The sequence below is a fragment of the Emys orbicularis genome, chromosome 7 (genome assembly GCF_028017835.1).
Source record: "Emys orbicularis isolate rEmyOrb1 chromosome 7, rEmyOrb1.hap1, whole genome shotgun sequence".
Taxonomy (NCBI): Eukaryota; Metazoa; Chordata; order Testudines; family Emydidae; genus Emys; species Emys orbicularis.
In genome coordinates, this window is record NC_088689.1 from 75,380,034 (window position 1) to 75,394,195 (window position 14,162).

Consider the following 14,162-nt stretch of genomic DNA (forward strand, 5'->3'; position numbering starts at 1 on the left):
AAGGCAGGCACTTTATCCCTGGGGCATTGGTCAGCCAGCAGAATTTAGAGCTGTGACATTGGCCATCACCAGGCTCCTTCGGGATTCCACAAGGGCAATAGAAACATATGGCAAATGGTGCTCGCCACACTGAAATAAAGGTTGTAAAGTTTCAGGTGGGTTACAGAGCTCCTACCCACAGCTTCAAGTATAGGAGTGCCAGTGGCCATAAGATGCAACGTGCCCCATGTTTTGCTGCTTTAGCAAAACTGAGGACAAGGGGAAAGAACTGTTTACATTTCAGCTATATCGATGCACTCTTTGCCTCTTTTTGTGTGCTGTGGTTGTGATTGGGGGCTGAATTCAGGGTTTGAATGGCAATAGAGGTTGCACAGCAAGCGGAACTTGCACTGATCAAACTTTATGTGAAATGATGAGGCTGTGGGAGAGCTCTGAGGGAAGCAGAGAACCATTAATGTGGAATCCTTCTCTCCTGGGCACACAGCGGCAGGTAGGCAGAGTGGGCTGCTGCTGCTGGAGGGGGGAAGGGGAGGGGAGGGAGACTGCTGTGCAGAACCGGGGGGCTGATGTGGGTGTCCCCCTCTCCCCCATCTCAGGATTGGTTGCTCAGGCGGCTGTCTGAACTTAAATAGACAGCATGTCGAGACACTCTCCCCCAACACACACTCTCTCTTACCTATACACTCCCCCCCTCTCCCCACGCGCACACACACACTGTCTCCCTGTCACACACACTCCCTGCTTCCTTCCCCACACTTCTGTTGAAAAGTAGCTGGCAATCTAGTAGGATGCCCATGGAATCTAGTAGGATGGGATTGAGAAACTTGCATCAAGTGACACTGTACCTGCCCCATGAGGCACAGCAAACCCTTCCCAAAGCACCCTGCAGCCAGTTGCACAATGGGATAACTACCCACAGTGCACTGCTCTGTGTCGATGCAAGAGCTGCTAATGTGGATGCACTCTGCCGATACAAGGAGCTACTGTGGACATGCAACAGTGGTTTAATTAAAGCGCTTTAAAGCTGCATAACTTTTATCGACAAAACTCTGTAGTGTAGACAAGGCCTTCGATTGTAAAGCCCTCTGGTAGCTAAAGTCCTCCTCCAGCCGAAGGGGATTTGCAGAAGGCCACAGAGTGTACTTTCAGGCCTCTCCTGCCCCAGGCTCCCTCATGGAGCTGGGCCCCCATTTATATTCTCCAGCTGGGACTCAGACCCAGTCACTGGCTGCTGCCCAGCTGGGTTAGCTGATTCCTAGCTGGCCACCTCTCCAGAACAGGGATGGCTGTTCTCAGGCCATTGAAGGGAGTGACCACCTGGTTACAGGGTAATATCAGTGTGATAAATCACCGTGCCATGTAATATAAATGGATCATGTCCCTTCAACTCTCACCTGCCCTCTGCCAACCATTGCATTGCATTTCCCCAGGGCTTGTTAGAACATCCCAAACAGCTGCTGTTTTTAAATCTACCTGCCACACTAATGCATCTTTCTACTCCCCTTCTCTCCCTCCTCATACAGAATCCCCATCCCAAAAAAAACACTGGGCTCAGACCAAGGATAGTCCTGATTCTCTCCTGCATCAGTGATTGTCTTTGTCTACATAAATACATCACAGTTTTAAAGTTGATCATGTCACTGCCCATGGTTACAAACAGTAGCATTTCCCATTTAGCAAGGGCAGTCCCGTTGATTTGTCGTGGTCCAGCACTCATTCCTAGCCCTAGAGGGCCCTGGGAGACCTGATTACATGCTCATGACATTTTTATGCGTAGAAATGCTATTTTAGGTATTTTAGCAGTTTAAAATGTATTATTTATATTTTTTTGCCTCTGAGCTCTTTGCATTTGGTTTCATGGTAACAAGCACCTTGCTTTCTGGGTGGGAGATACCAAAAAATGGTCCCACTAACATTTAATGAACGCTCTCAACCAGTCTGAAAACAGTTTCTCTGTCACATACAGCATATATGGGATGGTGGGGGCACTGAAGGTTTCAGCGGTGCTCAGAATGAACTACATAATTTTATTCATGGCTCTGCCACTCATGCATACTGCACCCATCCCAAACTCCCCACACCATGATTCATATCTCTCACATGCGCATCTTCCACTGTTGTCAATGGCAGCTGTGTGTACGTAGCTTAAGGGAGAACTGGGCTAAAAAGTATTAAAAGTTTCAGCATTTGGTATGGTGGGGCTTATGCTGCAGATCCAACCTCTCCTCTTCCCCCTCCCCCTCCGCACACCCCGGTTCAGTCTTTTCAATGTCTTTTGCTTTAATTTTTTGCTAATGTTTAAGGATCAATACAGCAATTGACATGGGAGGCACACCATGTGTATATTTAAAAAAAAAAAAAAAAAAAAAAAAGCAATGAACCACCTAAGGAATTCTTATGATATACTCTGCCTTGAAATCTACAAGGGTCATAGAATATCAGAGTTGGAAGGGACCTCAGGAGATCATCTAGTCCAACCCCCTGCTCAAAGCAGGACCAATCCCAAAACAGATTTTTACCCCAGTTCCCTAAATGGCCCCCTCAAGGATTGAGCTCTCAACCCTGGGTTTAGCAGGCCAATGCTCAAACCACTGAGCTATCATTCCTCCTAAATTAATGGAGATATCCTATCTCCTAGAACTGGAAGGGACCTTGAAAGGTCATCGAGTCTAGCCCCCTGCCTTCACTAGCAGGACCAAGTACTGATTTTGCCCCAGATCCCTAAGTGGCCCCATCAAGGATTGAACTCACAACCCTGAGTTTAGCAGGCCAATGCTCAAACCACTGAGCTATCCCTCCCGCTCTGCCCTGCCCCGCAGTTTACATTTTTTGAAAATTAAGACCTAAAGATCCTGTGGAAAGCCCAGGAAAAAAAGCATGAGGTTGAAGCCATGCTATTTAGGGATTGTTGAGGGAAACAAAATAAAAAGAATCAAAGTCCAGCTTAACCTCTCACCTTGGGATACCCAAATGCTTTATACAAGAATCTTGGAGAACACTTTAGATCTGTCACAGTAAATAGTTTATCAACGTCCAGGAATACATGCTTCCAGCCATCAATGGGAGAAACTGTTGCTCCATTTTCTTATTTATTTGTATTACAGTAGTGCCTAGAGGCCTTAGCTGAAATAAGGCTCCTCTTTGCCCGGCACATTACATAGGCATAGCAAGAGAATCTCGGCTACATAGCTTCCAGTCGAAAGACACAGGCAGATGGAGGGTGAGGGAGGAAACAGGCATAGAGAGCTGAAGTGATTTGCTCAGTGAGCTGCTCTGTGCCCAATATCAGTGTCGTGATATTCCCCTCCTTTAAACCCCAGAATAACGACACTTTGTGCAGTGGTGGGTTTTGTAGTATGCATGTTGTTAATACCCAAGAATGCTCTTTCCAGTCTCACATTGAGAGAAAATTCCCTGCAGATGATTGCAGTGCAAGAAGCCGTATAAAATAATTGTGCTAAGCCCCCAGAACCCAGTTTGCTTCTCCAGAGCAGGAACTACTCTTGCTAACTTGATTGGAGTCACTGTATATTTCCTGCAGCAAAATCGTCTAGTCTGCTTTGTGTTTTCTGTGGGGCTTGGGATGATTTCTACCTGCCATTTCTAAGATTACCACTGTTGTGCCGTGGGGGCGGGGGGTGGTGATTCATAAGGAAGTGTTGTTTTCTGCGGATTTGTTTGTGATTACCTAGGGCAAAATTCCACTCAGATCCCAATGTAGATATTCTGCTCTCCTTTTATGGGTGGCTGCTTGTTTTTCCTCCCCAACTTCTCCTTCCCATCACAATACAAAATGTTTCTGTTCATCTCTCTCTCCTATCCCCAAAGGCCAACCCACCGCCTCATCCCCAACTCATCAGACACACTGGGTAAACCATTGCCATAAGTCCCTCTCCTTGGTCTCTGCTTGGAATAGAACCTAGGTCTCCTAAGTCCTGTGTCCTTCCACAAGACCAATTTTCTGCTCCAGTCATAACCTGTATTGTGCTCCCGCTGCAAGTGTTGATACGAGGGATAAGGCAGTGACAGACTGGGCCTCTTTATCTTTCATCCTCCCATTGAAAACTCTCAGCCCACCTAAAGCTAGACCAACATGTCAGACTTCTGATGGATAGTGATGTCTGTTAGGCGTGATTTTTTTTTTATGACATTTTTATACTAGCCAAAGCCCTAGTGTAAAAAGTGCTTTTGCTGGTATAGCTTATTTTGTTCAGGGAACCTGTATAAAAGCTGTCCTGGCAAAAGCAATCTTTTAATGGTATAAACTGTCTCTCTGCTAAGAGAGTTTCCCTCTATAGCTATGTACTAGCAAATACCATGCCTAATACATCAAGTCAAAAGGCAGCTGCTAAGATCCTCCTCTCTCCAAGTCTGACCACATCACCTCTCCCTCTGAATCCCCCCATGGTTTCTCGTTTTCACCATGTAAAGGTTGAGCTTCTTGTTCGGCTCTTCAAGGCCCTTCACGTTTCTTCCCCTCCCTACTTATTCAGTCTTGTCCCTTATCCCATTGCCTGCCCCTGGCATCCTCTAGTCCACCAGTGATCTAGACTTGGCTGGCCACTGTCTGCTTCTTCGCATATTCCCTTGTTCATGGAACAGCCTGGCTTTCCACAGGGCAGTAAGGCCAGAGCCCCCTCCTTCAGATCGTTCTCAATACTCACGTCTCCTGGGAGATGGATAAGGAATTGACCAGCCCAGGACTTGGTAAAGGCACTGCTGTGTGTGGCTGATAAATCCCTCTGTTTTGTAGAAAGGAGTTACCTAACAAGCTTAGCGTCTACCATCCCCATGGCCAGTTTGCTGTAGGTTGTATCCTGGTCCTCCTGCTGCTGGCTATTTGTCGTCTTAGATGTTAAGGTCTTTGGGACAAGGACTATCTGGTGCACAGCACCTAGCACAAAGGGGCCCTGATCCTGACTGTGGCCTCAGGGGTTAGGAAAAGAGATTTGGGGATACTTTATGGCAGTCTCTTAGGACGTAGTGTTGCCTCATAAGAATAGTCACATGGTCAGGGAAAACGGTAAATACAATCATCACTGGCTCAGAAGCATATTTCCAGCATCTGGAAACACACTTTTTTTTTTTTCCCCCCTGTCGTTAAACAGAAGAAAGCACCTTTAGCTGTCGAACAAGGAATCTCTCCCTGCTTTTTATCATCTGTTAATATACAGGTGCTCCTCCTCTAGTAACTTCGCTAATTATACCATTGGAAGGTTGTTCTAATCGATACCTTTAGATTAGAGGGTCGGGATATTTAAACATAGAATTTGATATGGGCTGCAAGCTTTCCTCTATTGGAGACTGCAAGTATTTTATCATTTCTGGAGGGGTTATTTGACTGTTTTAAGAGCAATAGGATTGATAAGTTAACTTCTATGGAGAGCACTATCTACCATTATTGTTTGTGTGTGCTCATACTACTGCAAGGGGCCCTCTGGAAGTGCATCTAAATGAAGAATGAGTGACTTTGGATTTGGATATCATTCTGGCCCTGCTTGAAATGCTTTATTGCACTAGGGAAATTTGGTGTAGCTGTGATGGGCGGCATTTCTCTCCATGGATGCCAGACAGTATTATCAAGTGCCATCACGATCTCAAGTATATTTTGACATGGATACTTGTTTTTGAGCACTGATTAATCATGTAGTATCTAATCATAAGATATGCCTAGGTCTGTCTTGTGGAACAATCTTAGATTCCAATTAGTTTCCTTACTTTTTTTGTGTGTGTTAAATATCTGTTCATCCACTTCTTATTGTTTATCTGGTATTTTTTCCCTGTTATATGGAAGTCCAAAACTTCCAGAGTCCTTCCTGTTTGGTTAATGGTGTTTGAATTTAAGCTGTACTTTGATTAGTGGGTTAACATTCAAATCTGCAGAGAGCTTGAGATTTCCTCTTCCCCGTGTAATTCCTGGGGAGAGAGGTGGAGGGTGGTTGTTTTTATATTTTTTGTATTACTTGGTTGTACCCTGCATTGATACTGTGATCTGACAGACAACTGTTTCTTTGCTAACCATTTTCATGAGCTGGTTATTTAAGTCTGTTGTGCCAGTGCTCTTGATGATGCTGTATAGGTGGGAATCAAATATAAACTGTCCTGAAAGATCTGTATGTCTCGTCTCTTCTGTCTCTCCTCCCCACCCCCCCTTTTTTTTCTTCTTATTGGAAATGTATCAAAACTCAGGATTAGATTGATTTTTTTTTTCCCCTGTGGAGAAGTTTCTCTGTAGCATGTGGGTGCAGCTCAGACTGAGTTCTGTCTGCCATACACTTCCATAGATTTGTAGAAGAGGGTGAAGCCTAAAGTTTGAGGAGTGGTTCCTTGGCTGGTGTAAATGGTCATGGCTCCTTTGGCTCCAGTGGAGCTATGACAGAATACACACAGAGCTCCCTGGGGAAAAAAGAAGAGGTGTCCCTGCTGGTTGCAGGTGTTCTTGGTTCTGGTCGCCCCAGAGTTCACTACCATGTTCTATGATGATGCTTAGGTCATTGCTGCTGGCTTTCCAACCCAGCCCATCGCTTTGCTCTGACTTGGCCTAAAATGAGACTGGATTTGGCTGGCTGATTTAGCCGAAGGACCATCCCTGTTCTGAAGCCCATAATGTGGTGTGTGGGTATTCAAAAATAGTCCTTTGAATGTTCTTCCCTGGGGGTTATATCTTCATCGAGATCATTAATTGCAGCCCTTTGGGTAGCCCTGCAAGTTTTAGAAAAGCTTGTGGAATGCTAACATGCCCTGGGAGAAGAAGCCCTGGAACATAGGCCGGATGAGGGCCAGTCCCTGCTGCCTCTGTGAAGATGGGCGCATGGTGGGCCACATGTGAGCAGGTCTGCAACTACTCAAGAGCCCCAAACTCTCAAATACAGGCTCAGAATGAGGCAGGAAATAGCTTTCTGGTTTGCAGTTGTTCATATTCTGCCTACCTGGTCCCAAACCATGCTGAGTGTCTGAAAATGAATCTGGCTCTGTGTGTGTGTGTGTGTTGGGGGAGCATCTATTTCTCTGAATGACTGTGTCCGTATGACTTCCTCCGTACATGTGTGAGAGCACTGGCAGAGCAATGGATTAAGGTTGGATTCATGCCCAGGCCAGATGGGGACCCGTAAGCTAACAAAGCAGGGGTCTAGTGATCCATGGAAGGGCCCACAAGCTAGAATGTGGAGACAGCAGGGGAGGTGGGAGGTGTTGTGGTGCAGGGCTCCTAGTCTGCACGACTGAACCCTGCCACCGTTTCCTCTCTTTTGAATTGGGTGCACTGTGGTACTGTGCATTACGGGACATGCTCAGAGGTGGCCCGTAACATGGAGAGGAGCAGCACCCCATAGTGAAAGAGCAGAAGCCAGGAGAGACAGGGGACTGGATGGTATCAGAGGAGACAGGCAGTTGGGAAGCATGTATGAGGTAGCTCGGCTTACGCAGTGATGAGGGTTGGGGGCAGCAGTGCAACACCATAAAAGTCATGCTGGTCTGAAGTCAGAGAAGTGGGGCTCTGTCCTGGGTATGGGGAGGGGAGGATGGAGAAGGGAGTGGCCTGGGGCGGGTAGCGTCTGCAGTGTGTTGGGAGGGGGGACTGGGCTGTTGGAGAGAAGGTGTTACGAGGGGTGAGGGTGGTGCCCCCCTTGCTCAGACAGGAGGCAGTGTGCCAGGAGGAGGGATGGGAGAGACGTCTTTGAGGACCTTTGTGCCCCTTACTCCACTTCTGTGTGTGAGAGGTTTTCTGAACACCAGCCTGGGGGAGGGAGGGATGTCACCCTGCAGAAGGAGTGGGTATTGAATGGGTTAGCTGACCCCTGGAGGCTAGCTCCAGGGACAGTACAGGAAGGGTTCGCCCCCAGGCTCCCCCATAGCCCGAGTTCAAGCTGCTCACCCATGGTAAAAGCAGAGTTGCCATGTCTTCAGTGCTATTTTAACACGGGTTAGCTGACCCAAGTTAAGGACACACCTTGTTTGTAGTGCAGACAGACCCTGAGTGTGGGGGCCCCTCCCCCATCTCTGCCTGGGGGGGTGTATCAACTCCCCTTCCCCTCCCACTTTCTGTGTGCCTGGGGAACCCTTCCCTGTTCTCTGCACCCAGAGGTGCCCCGAGCCCTCCCACGTGCATTCCTTTTCCTGCCCTCTGAGTGCGTGGCTCCCCTCCCTCTCATCTGCATGCATGGGGGGGGGTCTCTGCCTGCCCCTTCTCTGTGGGAAGCGGTGCTTCTCCCTCGTCCCCAGTCTGGGTGCATCTGCAGGCACCTCTCTGCATGTGAACATTCCCCTCCTCCAGCTCTATGCATGTGGGTGCCTCCTTCCTCGTCCCCAACTCTGCACATGTTGGGTGTCTTTTCCCTGGTCCCTCCCCTCCCGTGTGTGGTGGGGTGTTCTTTGTTAACACTGCCTATACTTTGCACCCTTTTCGTGAGTCTGCATTTCTTCTGCTTCTCCTTCCTGCCCCAGGGGAGTGTTGGTGGCACTAACGTGTGAATAGTTTCTGTGCTTTTCTTCTCATCGCCTCTCTTCCTTCTTTTTCCCCTCTCTCAATGGTGTGTCCAGAAAAGGAAGTCGAGCTCCAGTGTGCATTTGATGGTGAGCACCTCCCGTAAGCCGCCTGTGATCCGTGCGTCCACCATTCTCATGCCATGCACGCTCAGCTTGTGCTCATCACCCTACATAGCATGTCTGTCCGGGGGTTGTGGGGGGAAAGTCATCTTGCACTTTAAAGGTCCACGTCCTCACAGAAAGGGCCACGTGATTGATCAGGAGCTGGCCAGTCACCAGCTTCTATTGTGTACAGAAAACTAGCTACTTAAAATGCAGTTTAATATATTCTGCCATTGGTGGCTGATCGAAGGAGAAACAGTTGGAGAAGTCATCAGCTCCCCGGGGGGTCTCGGCAAAGCATGTTGTCTGAACATGGGCTTGTCGTTCTGCTATAGAAGTGCCAAAAGAGGAGCAAGTGGTGGTGGCCCTGCAGTGTGGAACGAATAGGAGTCATCCCTGATATGGCAGAGGCCTCTCATGGAGCTCCACGGCGCACACAATAAAAGGTGCGGGCACAGCACCACCTGGTGGCTCAAAGCTGCCCTTAATTTATTTTCTTTAAAATTCTATACTGAAAAGGTTTGTCAGCCCTGTAATCCAGAACTCCCTGTTATCCAGATCTCAGTTATGTCTCCCAGCATGAATCAAGTACCCAGTGACACTCTCCCCACTGTATCCATTTCCCCCTTCATGCATCCAAATGTGTTTGCTGTCTCTAGAACATGTTGGATAAATGGTGATGCGCTGATATCTCAAGCGAGCAAAAAGAAAACCAGCCAGTGCCATATTTCAGGGAATGATCTGCAGCCCAGTAGCTACTGCCCATGTCTGTCTCAGAGATGTGGGTGGTAACTAACCTGCAGGAATCTACTGTATCATCGTCTGCTGCGTTGCAGCTCTTGCCTCCTTTCAGACAGAACAGGAGCTCCCTAAGGCAGGAAAGGGAGCAATGTTGAGTGATGCCAGAGCAGAGGAGTCGGCTTCTCTGTTACTCCCTAGGAATTCTGCCCTCCCTCTGTCACATTAAAACTTTACAGGTGGTAAATCCCAAAGTACCACTTGGAATACCCCAGGGCAAAATTTGACTCCTGGGGCTGCAGCCCCTCTTCTCAATCCCCGAAGTATTAAACGTAGGGGTAGGAGTTCTTGGTGTCCATCTGTCCTCTTCTCTGTTGCTCAGCGTCAGTGCCTACCCTTACCCTCTGCTCGTTGCATCAAGGCAGCTGGGAAATAAGAACCAAACAATGTCTCAGGGATCACTGGGGCAGTGAAGCTTGGAAAAACAACCAGTGAATACAGGGCGAGCCCAGGTGACCGGTGTTTGCTTTCCTTTCTTCTAGCTGGCTGGCACATGTGTGTCCTTAGTGCTATGGTCACTGGTCTGTTTTCTCTCTTGCACCCTCTGTGTTTGTCTGTCTGTCTGTCTGTCCCTCGTTGTCTAGCTCAGAGAGCACTTTCAGTGGTTCTTCCAAAACTGGTCATATCCGGTAGCTCTTCTCAATGGCCTGATGCTTTCCTAGGTGGACTGCCTTCTTTTAAAAGTCAAGATCTTCCTCTGTACTGCATGAATCTGTAAGGATACTTGGTGCCCAGTGGTTTCAATGAGGGGGCAGGGGTGTGCATGCACGTGGCTCACTTGTATGCTTACGGAGTCCACATGTTGGGTGCCTGCCTGTGAAAGTGAAGAGCAATTGGCTAAATGGCCACAGAGGCCCAATGAGCAGAAGTCACTAGATCAGGCAACTCCCTACAAGGTACGGAGATGTGGAGCACACCAGTCACGTTTTCTGTGTCCTTGATTTCGTAATGGCTCCATTCGGGAATTAAGTACGATGCTGTGGATCTGGTCAGCTGGTGAACGTCAGGGACCTTGATACGCCGTGCAGAACTACCTCTTCCTTCAGTTCTGTTGGGACAGCAGTGGGGTCGGGGTGAGCAGCCGGGTGGAGAATGGGTCTGCTGCATGCGTTTCGAAAACTCTTGTGGGGCTGAGTTGAGTGAGGCAGCTGGCCCTGAGACCAGGATGATTATCAGCTGTTCTGCAGCGAGGTTCGGGGTTGTAATGACTCCCTCGGAGGTTCTTTTCATTGAACCCTGTGGGTGAAGCCGTTCCAGAGCTGAGTCAGGTATTGAGCTACACGGCAGCTCCTCCCCATGTCTGGCACCACCAGGCTAGAAACACCCCTGCCCAAGCTGTGTATGTACATGGAAGGCCGGAGAGCAGAGTAATGTGGGGCCAGACCAAGATGCAGGGAGTGTCTGGTGTGTGGCATGAAAATGCTGCTCCTTTCCTAGCTTTGGGGGCTGGGCAGGCCCCCCATGCTCTGTCCCCATGGGACCTGAATGGAGCTCCAGCAGGGCGTGTGGCTGTTGAAGGAAAGCCAGAGGAGAGGAGAGTGATGGGCTGCCGCACAGGAACCTCAGCCCCATGTTATCTGCTTGCAGTGGGTGTGGTTAAACTCTCGCCAGGCCTTCTATGATTTAGCATTTGAATTCTTCATTGTCCAGCCTCTGTTTTGGTTCCTGGATGGTGAGGGGGTGGATGTACTGGGGTCCTCTGAGTCACCCTCTCTCTGTGCTGCTTTTGAAAGGGGGGGAAGGGAGGAGGTGCAAAGAGGCCAGCCAGCTCTGAAGTCTGAGTCCCTACGAGTCTGATTTGTAGCCGAGGGATTGCAGTGAGCCTGCGGTGCTGCTGATTTTACCTTGTTGCTGGCCTCGGGTAGAAGGGAAGACTTAGGGGAAAGGGGGTGAAACTGTCTCAGTCACGAGAGCCCCGTCTCCTGTGTGGGGGACAGGCCTGTTTCCCCAGCATTGCAGCGCGGACCCTTGGGAGACTCACGCAGGGTCATGGTTGGATTCCCAGGCGAGGCAATGCACCATGGGAAGCCGCCTCAGTGCATGCTGGCCTGGCCTCCAATGAGACATGGGCTCTGCGTGTTCCTGATTCAGCAGGGCCACTCTCACCAAACAGAAGGTCTTTGTGCTGCAAGCAGGAGGGGAGTTGGCAGCTCTGCCTCACCGTTGAGCTGTGTGAATGAGGAGGACAGAGGCGTTACTCACCTGCCCTGTCTACGAGAGACTCACTGGGGAAAGACACAAACCAGCAAGGCAGCCTGCAGGACTTGCTCACCCCTGGAAGCCTCCTTCATGCTCTGGCCCTAAAGTCGCTCCACACATCCCCATTGACCCTTGTCCCACCTGACCACCACCTCTGGGGCCCTGCCAGCATAGTCCCATGCCTGAGTTCCCAAAGGCACAACCCCAGACCAGCCATATCTGAGATTTCCCCCCTCATTTCCTGTACCTATCACACTTGTAGTCTGTCTGTACACAGCCCTGGGTCCTCAGCTCCCTGCCCTCCTGCCCCAGAGGTTCTTGTTTGCACCTCTCTACCTCCCTTTCCCCTTTGGGCTGCTGCCTCTTTTGCTCTCCTTTCCCATCGCTCTAACCATCCATGCATATTTGGGTATTGGTACATCTGCTTGCACCTGGTCACCTCTGGGGGAAGGATGGTCTCTAGCGACCAGGGATGGGTTCCCTTGTCCTCATCTCTTGCTGCAAGATGAGTGTGTGGGATGGGGGGCTGAGGAGATGGCGGGGAATTACAAGGACAATACTGTAAAGATTTGCTGACTTTGCTACCCAGCAGAGGAACTAAAACAATCTGTTTTTCTGTCTCAGCCACAGAGCAACAACAAAACCAGTCTAGTAAGCCCAGCAAAAGAAACTCCCCCAGTGCAGACGTCCATGGTATCTTCCCTGACTACTACTACTTCCTTGTCTTTCCTGTTTGGGTTACTTTTGACTCTTACCTCCCTGAGTGCTGCTTGTTCTGCTCTGTCTGAGCTTGTGTTTTGGCTTAGTTCTGTCTGTTCCTCTGCTGCTGTGGGGTCTAGTCACAGCCGTAGGGGGCTGCGGAAGCCGAGTGGAGTGGTGGTTGGATGTGGGGGCTGCAGCTGGCCTGGACTACCCCTTGCACCATCCCTGTGTAATTCTCATCTCTGACTTGGGGGAGGCTGGTTTTGAAGAAGATAACGATGGAGTGATGGAGCCACTCTCTAACACCCAGGAAAAGGAAGCATGGACTTCAGGCCACCGTGAGCGGGTGGAGTGGGCAGATACATCTTGAAGGAACCCCCTTTGTGGCCCACTCGCCCTATTGGCTGTGAGGTTAATCACCTTCTGTGCTGTCATCACCCATTCATGTTCTGCAGCATGCAATGGGGTTGTAGGGCACGCTGTACCTGGTATGTTTAGCACCCCAGCCCAAGTGCGTTCTACCTGGATACCTTTGGAAGATCAGGCAGCAGTCAAGTAGGTAGTGGAGATGGATGGGTGAGTGTGCATTGTTGTACCATCGCAGCCCTGGTGCCCTTGCCGATCTACCCGGAGGAGTGATGACAGTGGGTGAAATGGGGCAGGATCCCACGTGTTGTCTCCAGAGCAAAGGGATGAGTGCAGAAACTAGCTTGTGCTCCTGGAGGCCTGGCAGCTGCTTTCTGTAACATTCCAGAGAGTTTTTTTCCTGGGACATTTCATAATTTTAAGCTTCCCCCGGATTGGCGTTACCTGCTACTCTTTTGGTGCTGAAGGCACCTTTCTGATGCCTTTTTGTGTTACAAATGTCTCATTTGGGAGATGTTTGTTTTAGCAAATTATGCATTTTCCTTTGCAGCCCAGTTCCCTGAGCAGTTCCTCTCTGGGACACACTGGCTTATTTTATCTCCTTTTTTCTTATGGAAATTATCAATGTCCCTTTTCAGAGTAAAAAAATCTGGCAAACTCAATGGAAAGCTGGGAGACAAAGGCCCTTGCCCCACCCACCACCATCCCCCTCGCCTCCCTCCCCAAAAAATCTGTTCTCTGAGAGAGAACCTGCTGAGGGCTCATTGCTTAGTCAGTTGCCTTCTAGAGGGTGGAGATTTATACTCCCAGCTGCTAGCTGGTCACAGGTTTAAGGTGTTTGTGCCAACACCGTTCTTAAAAGGCGAATTGGGACCTGGTGGGTGTTTGGGGGCTTTGTCTCTTTGTGAATGTAGCTGTTAGTTGAGCATCTCTTTTCAAGAAGCCCTTGGAGCAGGGAGTGTGTATTTGGACACACGTCGGCAGCTTGGAGTTTGTTTGTTTGTGGTTTGTTTCCATGTTGGTCATTTGTTCTGTGCTTGTTGGAGAGTGAAAACAAGGGGGAAAGGTTTGAGAATGAGTTTAATTTTTCCCCCCCTCCTTTCCTAGGAGCCTCAAACGACTGTTGTCCACAATGCCACAGATGGCATAAAGGTAAGGGGCATGTCGCTATTATTTTTCCTTAGAGAAACGTCCGTGACCCTAGTTCCTGCCCCTTTGTTGATGCATCACAGGATGATTGTGAACAGTCGCTCTGGCACTAGGAGGGTTGTGTTAGGTGACTGTGGGCCTCTAGAACAGTTGGGCAGGGAGGGATAATAGATCCCAAGTCAGATTTCACTGTCCCTTTCCTGAACCAGTGGGCAAGATCCTCACCAGGTGCATACTCATGGTGGGCAAGATGGGAGAGTCCTGTGTGCCTCTGGTGGGCCCTGGAGTTGGAGACCAGTTCCTTTCAGTGCGCCCTAAGGTAAAGTTGTAGGTGACCCATATTCCCTCTTCTCTCACCTCAT

General features: G+C 49.4%; 1 protein-coding gene across 1 annotated transcript in view; it reads left to right on the forward strand.

Moving 5' to 3' along the window:
* The window catches only part of CAMK2G (calcium/calmodulin dependent protein kinase II gamma), a 165,515-nt gene that overhangs the window by 133,201 nt on the left and 18,152 nt on the right, over window positions 1-14,162 (forward strand). Inside the window, exons 14-15 of the mRNA XM_065407709.1 lie at window positions 12,208-12,276; window positions 13,759-13,803. Coding sequence (XP_065263781.1) covers window positions 12,208-12,276; window positions 13,759-13,803 — 114 coding nt within the window. The remainder of the gene's footprint in view (window positions 1-12,207; window positions 12,277-13,758; window positions 13,804-14,162) is intronic.